General features: G+C 35.3%; 1 protein-coding gene across 4 annotated transcripts in view; it reads left to right on the top strand.

Moving 5' to 3' along the window:
- ATRNL1 (attractin like 1) overlaps nucleotides 1-14309 on the top strand; it is a 539891-nt gene that overhangs the window by 35469 nt on the left and 490113 nt on the right. For all 4 annotated transcript variants that reach the window (XM_030030646.1, XM_030030645.1, XM_030030649.2 and 1 more), the window contains exons 2-5: nucleotides 6273-6356; nucleotides 8410-8523; nucleotides 10666-10794; nucleotides 14056-14264. In XM_030030646.1, the coding sequence (XP_029886506.1) occupies nucleotides 6273-6356; nucleotides 8410-8523; nucleotides 10666-10794; nucleotides 14056-14264 (536 nt within the window). The remainder of the gene's footprint in view (nucleotides 1-6272; nucleotides 6357-8409; nucleotides 8524-10665; nucleotides 10795-14055; nucleotides 14265-14309) is intronic.

Here is a 14309-nt window from a genome sequence, read left to right as displayed (position 1 = left end):
ATAAGTCAGTACTAAAATAGATTGCCTAAGAAGATTGTAGACTTCTGTCACTGGAATTATTAAGAATAAATAAGATAAATAACAGTGAAAAAAGATTTCAGTATGGTTGATCCTGCCTTGGGATAGGGGTTAGGGTGTGTTGTAATTGAATGGCAATTTAAGGGTTTTTGGGGAAAAAAAGTCAAGTACCACCTAACTTTGTGTGGAGGTAGAAGAAAATCCTTAGGTAGTCTCATACAGTATTTCCACAGTAATTTTAATTTACAATAGAATAAATATTGGGATTGCCTTTAATGTTACCATATATTACTTTTATTTTCTGCATCGTGTTTGTCTACAAAGTCTTCATAACACTGTACCGACATTTGCTTATTTCTAGTCACTTTATAGATTCCCTTTTAAGTCTCACAGTCACACATTCATATATGTTATTCTAAATGACCTGTCATGGTCTATGTTCTGTGAATTTATATTATGCAGCCTAAGGAAGGGAACAGATTTTTTTGAAACTTTTATGTAAGTGAAAATACATTGCTTAAGTAAGATGCCATGTAAGTTTGTACTTTGAAAGGAACATCATCTTCTATGCAGTATTCTTTCAGTAGTTTTTGGGACTGTTATAAAAATGTACTATAGACTAATAGCCTTTTTCAGAAATTGTAAATGAGAAACACAACATCTGTTGGAATTAAACCTTAAATTAATGTTTTGCACCAATCATAGATTATATCACTGCTAACTTTACTAAAAACAAACAAACAAACAACAAAAAAACCCCAAACCAAAAAATTCCGCAAACACCAAAACCTAAACACTCAAGAAAAAAGTACATTTGTGCCACATAAGTGTTAAGCTTCTTGAAATAGAGAATATATTCTTATGGGAGGGAAAATGTTGTATTGTAGTCTTCATTTTAATTTTCTGGGATTTTTGGATTGTTTTGGAGCCTGGTTTTGTTTAAAATAAAGGGAGGAACTGAATACTTTAATTAAGCAGCGGGGACATTTTACAAAAGAAACTGTTACTTTGTCAGTGGATAAAGTGGGGCCTATTTAAGAGCGTGCATTTGATTAGTTGGCATGTGAAAAGTTGTCGTGAATATCCTTACTGTTTCTAAATATACATTCTTCTATTAATGCAAAGCAGTATGTAACATGTATAGGAGTTTGATTGGCATATGCAAATATTTTCTTAATGTATTAAATGTTTGTTCCTCTTGATTAGTCATTTAAGAAAAAATAGAACTACAGGATGTTCAATATATTCTGTTTAATATACATTGTTGAAAAAAATTAACCAACAGCAAGGTTCTACAATAAATGTAAAAATGCAGGAAAACCAAATGCAAATTCTTAGGATTTTTGTCAGGTGCCAATCAATGGTTTATGCCTGGAAAATGAAAATCCAGCTCTGGATTTTTCAGAACATGTTGTTTTTCTTCCTTTGAAAAAAATATTTTAAAAAAATCTTCTTAGACTATAATTTAAAATTTTGGTATGAGAAATGGCCTCTTGATCTCTTCTGTATTTCTTTCTGATATCATAGTGCTCACTAGTTCTGGCTTGTTCTGTAAGGTGTTCCAAATTTTTTTTTCTTCTTTCTTAATGTATTCAGCTGATCTCATCTGGGATACGTGAAGAGCCTCTTTCCCTGCTGTAAAGATTAGGCACAAGATCTTGAGCTAGGAAGATTGCCCCTACTTGTATTTATGAAGGATTTGATCTTATAACTTTGAAGCACAGTTACTGATTTTTATTTTTTTAATAAAACAAATTTTCATAAAAGATAAAAAGGAGATGGAGCAAAATTTTGCAACAATGGAGAGAATAGTCCTTGACTGACACGCAAATACTGATATTGAGATGAATCCATACAGCAAAATATGCTCTGTATCTTATATTCAGGTATATCTGAAGTAGGAATTGCAAAATAATCCAACATCTCATAAATTTCTGAATAGAAATGTGACACTAATATAGAGATAAATGAACCTCTTCATAACCCCTTCTTTTATGTAACAGTGAATATTTGTAATATTATGAATGTGCCTTATGCTTTGTTTCTCCTAATGTTCCTGTATTATAAATCAGACCTCTGTCTGTCCATCTACCAGCAGTTTTGTGGATTTTCATGTTCTGCTGATGACAGAAAATACCCAATGACTTCCCTGCTTTAAATTAGTGCCCCTTTCTGAAAGATTTGATGATACTATTCTTCTGCAAGAAGATACAGGAGATGACATGACTGCATTTTTCACAGATCCATAAATATTACAGCCAAGAAGGGCCATTTTAATAACCTGCTGTGATGTCTTATGTATTGCAGGCCATAGATTTCATCTGACTACTCCTTCATTTTGGACCGATAATTTCTGACTGAACTAGAACATACTTTTCTCTTTTCTTGAAATTCGTCAGTCTTGATTTAAAGCCTCTGCAGTGGTAAATATAAATATTACCACTGTAAATACTAAGTCAGTTATATTTGCCATTATTTTATAACAGTGGTAATATTCCAGGGGAATATAGATACCCCCTTGTTGCATGTTTCAGTTGCCCTGTGTTGGCTTCAGCCTTTAGCCCTCACATTTCTGGTATATGTCTGACTGCTAGATGAAACAACCTATGTATCTATCACGTAAAGTATTACTGACTGATTAGCTCGGTGAGTGACTAATCCGTCACTGATGCTTCTGAATGTTTTTAACTCTGCTGTGCAGCATCCTGACTTCTTTCTATAATTTGGTAGATCTGTTTTACAGTATACAGAGAAGGGAAATGTTCTCTTGGCATGCACCTCTAATTCTTTATACGTTTTGATTATAAACATGCCAACTAAAAAAATACTGTTGTGTTTGTGAAAGCAGGCGTGCAATTTAAAATGACAATATACAACATCAGCTGCTCCCCTGTGCATTCTGTTTAGAAAGCTGGAGTCTAGGTGTGATAAACCTGTGGTGCTTAAGCAGGCCACACAAATTGTTCTAGCTGTCCCCTCATCCCTGAAGCTTTCTCAGCAATGAGAAAGCAATGAGCAGGGAGTTGGTTGCAGGATGTAGGCTTCGTTCTGGCTATTCCACTTCTGTGACTAAAGAGTGTGTGGTCATGTTGGCTCATCTGGATTTTGGTTATTTGACAGCATCACTGTTAGTCACAGAGTAAAACTATGCCCATGAATACCTGGCTTTATATGATAGAGAATATTGCCCTTGATTTGGTAAGAGGTTATGTGAAAGTAGTACTGATATATGTATATGTGTTGCTCATGGATTTGGTATTTGATAATATTTGGAAAGAAAAATGGTACAGAAAAGTTCTCGGTATGACTCAAGAAACTTAAAGTAATACCCCTCTGTCTTGCTATGTATTTATTTTAAATAGAACAGCCCCTTTATCTTACCATTTTTCACAACCATTATTACAAAGCAATGTCATGCTCTTACTTATTGTTTACTTTTTTCAGCGAAGTGCAATAGCTGCTTCAAAGGCTATCTGCTCTTCCGAAAGAAACTATTTATCAAAAAATTATCAGACTAGGTGACAAGGGAAATTGTTTGCGCTTTACTAGTGCCAAAGGGCTGATTTAATAAAAAACAACTCTTGTAAGTCATCTCCATTGCATTATACAGCTACTAAGAAGGCAATGGTCATGACAGCACATGAATACTTGTGATATTTCACACTTCTTGCAGAAAAGTAAATGTTCAGTGGCTTGCTATGTAAGACTTTACATCTGTATATAAACGATATGACAGCAAATTGTTTTATTGGAATTTTATGCGTTACTGCCTTTTTTAAAAAAAAATTAATGATTTCAATCTAGCACACATTCAAACGTGGATCTGGTCCTGTAGTCAGCTTTACTAATGTTCTGCTAAGGGCCAAGCATCAATATTAGCTTGATTTAAAATCATGTATATAAACATGAAAGTATACCTTTAGGTGAAGTTGATATTTCTCAACAAAAAGAAATATTACAAACTTAAACTGCACGTGTCTTTTGCTTGCTTCGAGCAAAAGTATTCTGTGGCCAGGCATCGATTCACAAGAGAGCACCTGGCAGGAGCATGGTTAGCCTTTCCCCGTGGCCATTGCTGCAGCTTCTCCAGCGTGCAGCAAGGGAGGAGCGGGAGTTACCCACTGTGCCTCGTCATTCATTGCTTTGCTTATGAGCTACACCAGGATTTGTATAGCGCTTACCAGGAGCCATTGCTCTTGGGGAGTGGTGTACTGCAGCATTCAGACCAGCTCAATGTATTAGGTTTTATTAGGGAAATTTTTCTCTCAGCTGTCAGCTGACTGAAGTATATGGTTGTTGTTGGGTTTTATTTTCTTTTTATTTTTTATTTTCTTTTTTCCTCCCAGTCTGTTGCTCATGTTACCAGCTGTTTATCTGCTTTTCTTCTGTTTATTCAGAAACAAAAAATGTTATTGATACTGCTTTTACTCCTTGAAAATGTTTTGAAGTACAATTATTTGGACAGCTCCCCATATTAGAGAGCTTTGTCCCATTTCATCAAAAGGAAAATGCGGGTAAAAAAAATCTTCATTCAAACCACTAGTGATTTGAACAGAGTGGTTTACAGTGTGCCTAACAAACTGAAGCTAGTTCTTACAGGTGAAGGAACTTGTTTAAAAACCTAAGAGTTTGCATGGACCTTGTCTCATAGATCTTTCTTGCTCTCTTGTTTTTATTTCCTTTCCACATGTTTATAGTTTTATGTTTGGAATTACAGACCTCTGTTAATAAGTATGCAATTACTGTTTGATATGAGTTCAAATGTAAACAACTTGCAGTAGATGTGGTAGGGAATATTTTTAAAATTGGTCTGTACAGCTTCAAAGATAGTAGGATAGCAGATACTGAATTCCTGTTCAGCTGGACTCCTGGTGAGAAAATTTAGCTGTGACTTGTGCAGGTTGCTCAGCATTGCCTCTGGACTTAGATCTACTCTATTGATTTATTAAAAAAACTGAAACAAAACAGAAAACCCCAACTGCTTCTTTTTTCTTATTCAATGATACTTATTCTTAATGATTTTCTTTCCACACTATAGTGAAAGGAATGAGCACTTCTGAGTATGTATTTATATTTGTTATCATTGTTGTAACATTTTAAAGGGTAGGATAGTTGGTTTTCCCAGTGGAGTAAGGCCACCAGAGATCTGTGTTAAGGCCTGAACTACACAACATAATCATAAAGGATGTAGAAAATGGGGTAAATAGTGAAGTTAGTGTGCTGAAGATACTAAGCTCTTTCAGAAAGCTTTTATGGTAATGGATTATTGAATTTAATCTGCTATTTTATCACTCTGTATAGATTAATGTGAAGTAATATATGTGAATGGAGGAAAAAGGTTCTATTTCTACATTAAATGAATTTCTGTATGTAATGAATCTTGAACTATTATCACTCAGAAAAAAAGTTACAGCAGCTAGGTGTGTTTAAAATGTCAGCATAGTAGTTGTTGAAAGAGCAAATAAAATGTTAGGATGGGAATAGAGAACAAAGTGGAAATCATTATTATGCTACTGTAGAGATTCATGGTTCACTTGCATCTTGAATATGTCCCTGACCTGCAAGTCGCTGGAGGTGGTGCAATGCTGTGGGAAGCATCTGTAGGGATTTAAATCCTTTCCTGGATATCCGCTGTAGGTCATTGTCAGAGACAGGGTACCGGGCTATGTTGGCATTTTGGTCTGACCTTTTATGGCTTTTAGTATGCATTTTATTTAGTTTCTGTGTAGTTCAGTGTTGTTCAGCTTTCCCATGTCTCATCACTGACCAGGAATAAGAGAGGGACAGGCTGGCAGATATGCTTATTTAAATTTATAATTTATGCCTTAATTTCTCTTGATCTGGAACAGGTTTCCCACTGCTGCTGTGGTCTAATTTCAGAAGTAAGATGTAATGTAATGGCAAAAGAAACAAGCAAACCAAACCAAAATCCTCTTAAACGAAAAGCCCTTTACACTGGCTTGCATCCATTTCATGTGAAGGATAATTTAAATTGTATGTAGTATTTGCTTGTTACTGAACTAGAAAAATTAGAAGACTTGTGATTGCCTGGGGGAAGAAAGCAAACCAATGATATAGAATAATCAGAATTCTAGTTTTTATGAGCAAAAATAGTGTGACAAGAAATATGGAGAGAGACTTAACTCTTTCCCCCACCCCCAATTTTCTCTCCATCCAGAAAGAATATACTGGCATGTTGATGATGTGCATTCTGTTGTCTCTGGTTTATTACAGCACTGTTTTTTCTCTTGTAGGTTAACAGAACCTTCTGGATATTTAACAGATGGACCAATAAATTATAAATATAAAACTAAATGTACATGGTTAATTGAAGGATAGTAAGTATTTATTTTCATGGCTTAAATTTTCTGACAGTTTGGTACTATGTATTCTAGAGATCTAAAGAACTCAAGTCAAAACTCAAGTCAAAACTGCATCTGGATACAATATAAACAGTTTTGGTTTTTTGTTTGTTAGTTTTGTTTTTGTTGAAATGTTATAAAGATTCAAAAAGGAAAAAAAAAAAACTGAAGTAGGATTTTCAGGATTGCTCAGAGTTGGCCAAATTCCATTCCCATTCAAATTGCTGGCAAAATTTAGGCTGACATTGGAATTTGGCCAGTGCTGCAAGCTCTCAAAACCCTATGATAAATTTGTTGCCTGTTTGAGTACCTTTACATAAGTTCCAAATGTGGTTAGAGAATCCTGTTATTTAACTCATTGTCTTACTCCCTAGTGATAAATCAGGAATGGCTTCAAGTACAGAATGCTTCCAGTTTAATTATAATTATTCAGTTACATGTTGCTCAAAAGTTAGTGCTTCTATGAACTATTTTCTCTTGCATTCTAGTTTTCCTCATGTACTTAATTTTAAAATCATATTGTGCCCACAGTTTATATAGTTTAGATGTCTCATGTCTGTTGCTAATTTTCAGTTTATGCAGCACAGAAACACACAGATTTGCACAAAGAAATGATGAGATGTATGCACTAATATGGCTAATTTTTAAAGGCACAAATTTGTAAATTTCAGTGGGACTTTTTTCCCCAAGGCTATGGATCGGGATTTTGCTGAAGAATTTAGCTAGGTCCAAGTTCTACTAATATTCTAAAAGAAAATTGCCTCCTTCTGTATTTCCATATTGTCATCATCTCAATTACCTTAGATGTCTCCTCTGTTGCTGCAGTTCAGTAATGACCTATCTGATCTAATTTTGATCTGCTTATATGCAGATAATAACTTAAACACAACAGCAATAAAGTTACGGGTAGTTTGCAAAATCGTTTAAGTAGAAGCTTCAATATCTAGGTGACTAGGCTATAGCTGAATATCTTTCTGACATAACTAGACTTTCTCTTTTTACCCAAGCTTGCTCGGGAATATTTGCACTGCACTACACTATACTAAAGTGGAAACATGCCTGAGGACTGTATGCAAACTCTGCTTTGAAGTTGGTCTTCAGTCTCTTCCTCCTCTTTGCAGGAGATGGTAGAGTGGGTAGCTGGAGGAAACAATATGCTGCACAGTATGTGGAAGAGTGATGGAACCCAGAAACATAGTGCAAAATGTCAACAGTCAAGAAAGTTACATATGTATAAAATACTCTCTTTTAAGAAATGAACAAAGAGCTCTCTCCAAATGATCTCCTCTCTCTCTCTCTCTCAAAAAAGCCTATGTTTTCCAAACTGAGAAACTGCCCTCGAGCCTGTCAGTAGGAGGGGAAAAAAAATAAAATGAAATAAAAGAAAATAATCAGTATGTTGCATGGAATATATTTAGAAGTCTGCTAATTTTGTCATATGAGAAAATACCCCTTTCAGAAATCTTACATTCTCAATCTGAATCTCTACTGAAAACTGGTGAAATATGACTCCCAGGTGTCATATGGGGGAGGGGAGGAAGAAGAAAAAAAAATAATCTTGCAATAATATTGCTTGCTGTTTTGAACTTGTGTGTTAAGATTTTTATTTTCAGTAACTAGTATAATACTGGAATGAGGATATGTAGGTGATTTTGTCTTGAAAGACTCTTTAAACCTTATAGTCCTGACATTGTAAAGTGAAGCTAGTATATTTAAATGTGATATTTTAATTGCTCTAAATTCGTGGCTCTGAATACTGATGAAACCTGGTGAACTTAAGTCTCTTGTTAACTTTAGGGGTTATTATACTTGGACTGAAGATGTTCTTTTTAAAGTATTCTAGATAAAGTAAAATATTTGCTTGCCCTGAATTTAGTTATTTAACTCTTTGAAATGTTTAGTTAGTACTCAAAATGTTGTAATAGAGTTATGCTGGCATGATCAATTTTGCTGTAAGTTCTTTATCTTATGAGCTCAATACTTCTGTAAATAATATTTTACATCAATGTTGGTTTTTTTTTTTTTTCAGCCCAAATGCAATACTAAGATTAAGATTTAATCACTTTGCCACGGAATGTAGTTGGGACCATATGTATGTATATGATGGAGATTCAATATATGCACCTTTAATAGCTGTATTTAGGTGAGTGTATTTATTAGCCTTTTAGTCCAAGTAGTCATATATGGACATTTTTAATTTGCGGGGGGGAAAAACCAAAACATTAGAGGCCTTAATTTGTTAAATAACTTGCTGTCTTTTGTTAATATTGTGGGAGCATGTACGTAAAGTTATATTAGAATAAATTGCAAAACACTACTTTTTTGGTTAGGTGATCATAGCATGAATCCATTATGTGGCTTGTACTTACTGCTGACATTGCACAGAGTGTTAATGCTTACAGACAGGCAATCAGAAATGTATTTTTCAGTAGGCTTCCAATAGTGACTCCTGAGTTTTAACATGCATTAAATGTGGCACTGGCCAATAGTGTCAGTATCTGATCCTACTTAAGGGAGAACTTGGGCACTGTTGCACTATGTGTTAAGTTATAAAAAATGGCTGCTAAATGCTTGCTATATTTCTGTATGAAGACTGAAGAGACTTGGTCAGAGCCTTTGATGCAAAGGCCGTCTTAAGCACTAATTTTGTAACATGTTTCCTTAGATTACTAAACTGGACAAAGTCCTAGAGGAGAGCTCAAATTTGCTATGAACTGAAATGGTGGAATTTCTTTCCTTTTTGTTATATTATCATTAGCTTATGAGAATTGCTACACAGCTAAATATTTTTTTTCAGGTTAATATTTGTTTTCTAGACTCATAGTATTACTTTGTAACAAGATTTAGAAATAAACACAAAATCAACAACAATAAACGAGCACAGCAACTAATGCTGAATAAAGACTAATTATTTGCCTTTCAAATGACAATAAACTGTTGAGGTAAAGATTTAGGTCCATGCACTGCATTTCCTATATGTCCAAGAGAGAAAAAGCAAGGCATATGATTTTTAACACTTGTTTCCTCCATTCCTGAACTTTACCAAAATGTTTCAGTTGCTTTATTCCTACCCTTTTGTTAAAATTTTGGGAAACATTCCAGAAAGAATATTCTATGCAAGTGGGCTATAGTTTATTAGAGAAAAGGCACAGGATCCTAATCCTTTGATGTCAGTAAAAGTTTTATCTTGGGATATCCATTGAGTGCAAAGCTATATTAAAAAAAAAAAACAAAACAAAAACCCCCAACAAACCAGAAACTGTTTGTGCATATACACACAGATGCTCTGTGGGACAGAAATTGTACTTCATTTTGTGCTATGAAATGCTGATTATGCTGCTGAAGTTTAGGAAATACTAATTGCATAAATGATAGTGCTTTCTCCTAAGGCAACAAAGCTCAGGTCATCCCTCTGTCTTGCCCAACTATAGCAATCTACACCTTCTCTCCTAATTCTCCTCAGTTGTTACATAATTGCTTGATGGCTTTTTTTTCTCCCCAAAGTTGTATTTGTTAAATGTGTCTAGCTATCATTCAGGAGCCTGACTCGTAGCATGAATGGAAGGAAAGAAGAGGTTCCTCTTCCTGTGTTCTTTACTTCAGATGTCTTTCAGTGTATTGATTTTTAGTGTTTACCTTAGGATTCCTATAACTTTTAATTTATATCTGCGATGTGGCAGTGTTTTTTGCATGTGATCCTTTTTCCTCAGTATATTAATATATTGTTTGTTTTTCCTACTTCCATCTTTATTTAAGGCTGACATCTTAACAACTTTCTGAAGTTTTAAAAAGTATTTTATTTTCTATTGAAAATTGCCTTTTCATGGAAATTACTTAATTACTTTCCAGGTTTGAAATTCTTTAAGATAAACTTCTAAAGGTGCAAATATTATGTGGAAGTAGAATTCTTGCTGATAGACAGTGAGCGTTAAGCACCTGTCTGAAGGAGAGAGATATATATATATTTTCAAAGTTAAAATAAGTTTTAAAAATTATACTGACAGTGCATGCACCCTCAAAATAATCTGATGTGAAATTTTGCATTACTCTGTGAGGGAGGAGGTTTTGTTTTGATTTCCTAGAAAACCCTACCTTACCTTGCAGAGGCATGGGCAAGTTTTATATGCTGCTGCTGCTTCTTTTTTTTTTTTTTTTTGAAGAAGCTTTTTTAAATGAGATTTATGAGTTATCTTCTGTATATAATTAACAACCAGAATATCTAACTCCCTCTTCCCCCACCCCCTCAAAGACTGATTAAAAACACTATTCTCATTTTCTTTTCCAGTGGTCTAATAGTCCCTGAAATCCGTGGAAATGAAACTGTTCCTGAAGTAGTTACTACATCTGGCTATGCATTACTACACTTTTTTAGTGATGCTGCTTATAACCTAACTGGATTTAACATTTTTTACTCGTAAGTATTTTTTAATAAGTAATTACTTTTTTAATTAGGCTATCAGTTCTTTCAGGAGAATGACAAACCCAGGGAAAGTGTTTATCTATTGATTTTATTAATAGTGTGAGAGTTATACTGTGGCATGTTTCTAAAGTCAGGGAGCTGGGTTTGTAATGAGTTGTCATCAAGGTATGCTAGTTTAAAAAAAAAAAAAAAGGAAAAAAAAAAGAGATAACGTATATTGTACTGAGTGAAGCCACATGGCTATTCCAAAAGTATGTTTTTCCTATGCCATATGGAACTAGAATGTATCCCTTCCAGTGTTTATCCAACACATGTAGTTGTCATATGGAATAGAAGGGAGATTATATCTGCTGTCATGTCAATTCCCTTCTCTTGAACTAGGATCATCTGTTGCTTGATTTTTCTTGCTGAATGTACTTCTATGGCTTTTGAAACCTTCACTGAAGTCCTGCTTTTATTTTTGTGCCAGCTGCAAGGCTTTTATTCCATTTCTTCTCTACTTCTCGGGTACTTTTCCCTCCTATTGTCCATTTCAGTTTACATTCTGCCTTCATATTTCTTATCTGCACTGTCCAAATTTTAGTTTCTCTGATGGCAGTGTAATCTGCTATAACTATGCTTGCTTTCCTCCAGTGTGGTTTTTTGTGTCGGCAGCTCTAAAGATGCATCCAATGGACCTGAGCCTTTTCCTTGTCATATGCACCAGCTGTTGATTGCAACTTCTGTTTCTTTTGGGACACGCTTGTGACTCATAATGTGATGTCTCTTTATACTGGATGCTTTAGTTCAAGAGGGGAGTGCTTGGTCCTGTTGGACCTGTTTCTTCATGTGATAGTTTTCCCATGATTGCAGATATTGTTCCTTTCTTTCAATTACTTCAGATTCTGAAATACTAATTTGTGGGATGTGGTGGCCAACACTGCACTTCAAATGTGGAAGTACATGTAATATTTTTGTCATACTCTTTATTAATTTAAAAATCCTATTTAAGCTTCTGACCATAGCTTTACTCTTGGCAAAGGTCTTTGTTAAATTGTCTATGGAAAGATTGTTTCTGTAATTTGCAGCAGTTTGCCTACCTTTTACCAGATCATAAATAGCTATTCAGAGTTTGAGAAACCTCACTAAATATGTTGTATTGGAAATGGCAGTCTAGAAGACTGGGTATTTTTAATTTTTGTCAGTTGACATCAGTAAAATGCAATCACCTGGCAGATTTATCTACTGTAATTAGATACATTTTTCAGTTATCCCTGAAGCTTTTATTGCACTTTTTTTTGTTTGTCTTGGGAGCAAATGGTGATATGACATGGCATTCTTAAGAAATGAGTGTATGTGCTCTGCATTCTTTTGTGACTTGGTAATGTGGTGCATGCTGCATATCGTTACCTAATTTTTTTTAAGATTTAAAATAAATAAAAAAAACCTGCCAGTTTTTAATTCCATTACATATATAACTCAAGAAATTTTATGTACTCTGTTATTCTGTTTCTTCAATTGCAATGGATACTTCTAAAATATTTTTTTAATGAGTAACTTTTTATGATAAAATAAGTAGCTATGATTGCTTTTTATGGCTGCATTAACTTTTCTGTCACCGATCTGTTGCACTTTGCTTCTGTTACCTTCTTTCTGCCTTGGTTCGGTAACCCCAAAGCAGTTTTTGACTTCATCTTGATTGACCACTCGTATTCCTTTATTTTGGGGAAGACAGAAGCACAGCATCTGTGACTAAAATGCCATGCCAGTTGCAAACAACAGTAGTTATAGTAGTTATTCCAGAACTCTCTGAGTAAATTTTCTGTTCCTTGGAGTCTGGCAACCTGCTTCCACCTCTGCTGATCCAGTTTTTCTCATTCTGTTTGAATCCTTAAAGAACCTGTTGGAATGGGAATATGTCTACTTTTAAACTGGTATCTCTACTGCTGGAGAGACTTAACTGTTCACCTTCCGGCAGAACACTCTTCCTGTGAAGTCAGGGGGAGAGGTTCCTCACAGCTGGGGTATTCAGCAGTTAATGCCACCAATGGTTTTAATGCCATGTGTGTTACTAGGCAAAACCCCTAGGACATTTGTAGTTCAGACATGGAATTTTCTTTTTTGGTAGTGTAACAGAATCAGTCCTCTGAGGTGTGAGTCTTTAGAAAATGAAAACATGTCTCCTGACTTTCCTACCACAACTACATTTGGCCAAAGGCCAGCCTTGAACAATTCCTTGCTAACTTTTTCAGTTTGTTCTTCCTTCGGTAAGAGCAAGGAAGGTTATGAATGGTGTTCAGCTCTCACATCTACAGGAAGCATCAGGGGTTTGTAGTAACAGTTTATTCTGAGTTTCAACCCAACCCCTTTGCTGTGAATCATCAAAAAAGGTTTCAAATCCTTTTTGGACTTCGTCAGGCACATACTACCTGAGATTCTGTTCATGGAAACTCTTGGACTCACATACTTCGATATGCTCCATTCCTCCTCATCTCCAAGGAATTGCCTGCATTTCTGGAACCAGTTTGCATAATTTTGCAATCCATTTGCCTGTGATCTCAGTGTTTGGTAGGGCATATTGCAGAAATGCTAACTCCCATAACAGTCACAGACTTCTTTCGGTCTAATCTTTCCTCTTTTTGCATCTCTGACTCTGGAGTTAAGGAGGCAAGGTTAAGGGGGCTCTATTATTAAGGGTTCAAAGCATGAAGTGCTACCTGTAAGTAGTTTCAGGATATTTAGCCATCTTGTATTTTTCCTTACTCGTTTTTTCCAATTTTATTCCCCTCGGATGTTAGACATACTGTTTCATAGCATGGACCAAACCCACTTGGGAAAACCCTTTAACTGTATGCCTGTGGTGGAGAGTTTAAGGATTACTGCTCACAGTCACTTCCAGTGTGGATGTTCCTGGAGATAATAAGCATTTGAAGGGACTGACTAGAGTGCTGATACTGGAACACAGGGGAAAAAAAAAAAAGATGGTGATCTGTCCAGGCAGGGCCTGTCCTTCTGCCTAATGTCAATACTTCTTGTTAAAGTACAAAGTGTTTGTGATCCTGACTGCATCACAGACTTTGTATGTAAGCCTGGATGAACACCTTTCCAGCTCACTTGCCTGTAAAATCATCATTAAATTTGTGTTTTATCAGTACATAGAAATTATTCAGGAAAAGAAGTACTTTATCTAACAAATAGTCTTGGAATACTGTCAGATAAAACCACTGTCATCAACTCTTGGCTTGTCGTTTTCCTTATTTTACATATTTTTTTCAGAATTAATTCTTGTCCTAATAACTGCTCAGAACATGGAAAGTGTACAACCAGTGTCTCCATACCAAGCCGGGTATACTGTGAGTGTGACAAGTACTGGAAAGGAGAAGCTTGTGATATTCCATATTGTAAAGCCAACTGTGGCAGTCCAGATCATGGGTATTGTGATTTGACAGGCGAGAAGCTGTGTGTTTGCAATGATAGCTGGCAAGGTAAGGTTTTGTTATTTGGAATCAAGTTAATCCTTAAAAAAGAAC

Source organism: Aquila chrysaetos, chromosome 11, assembly GCF_900496995.4.
Source record: "Aquila chrysaetos chrysaetos chromosome 11, bAquChr1.4, whole genome shotgun sequence".
Taxonomy (NCBI): domain Eukaryota; kingdom Metazoa; phylum Chordata; class Aves; order Accipitriformes; family Accipitridae; genus Aquila; species Aquila chrysaetos.
This window is presented reverse-complemented; position numbering and strand designations above follow the sequence as displayed.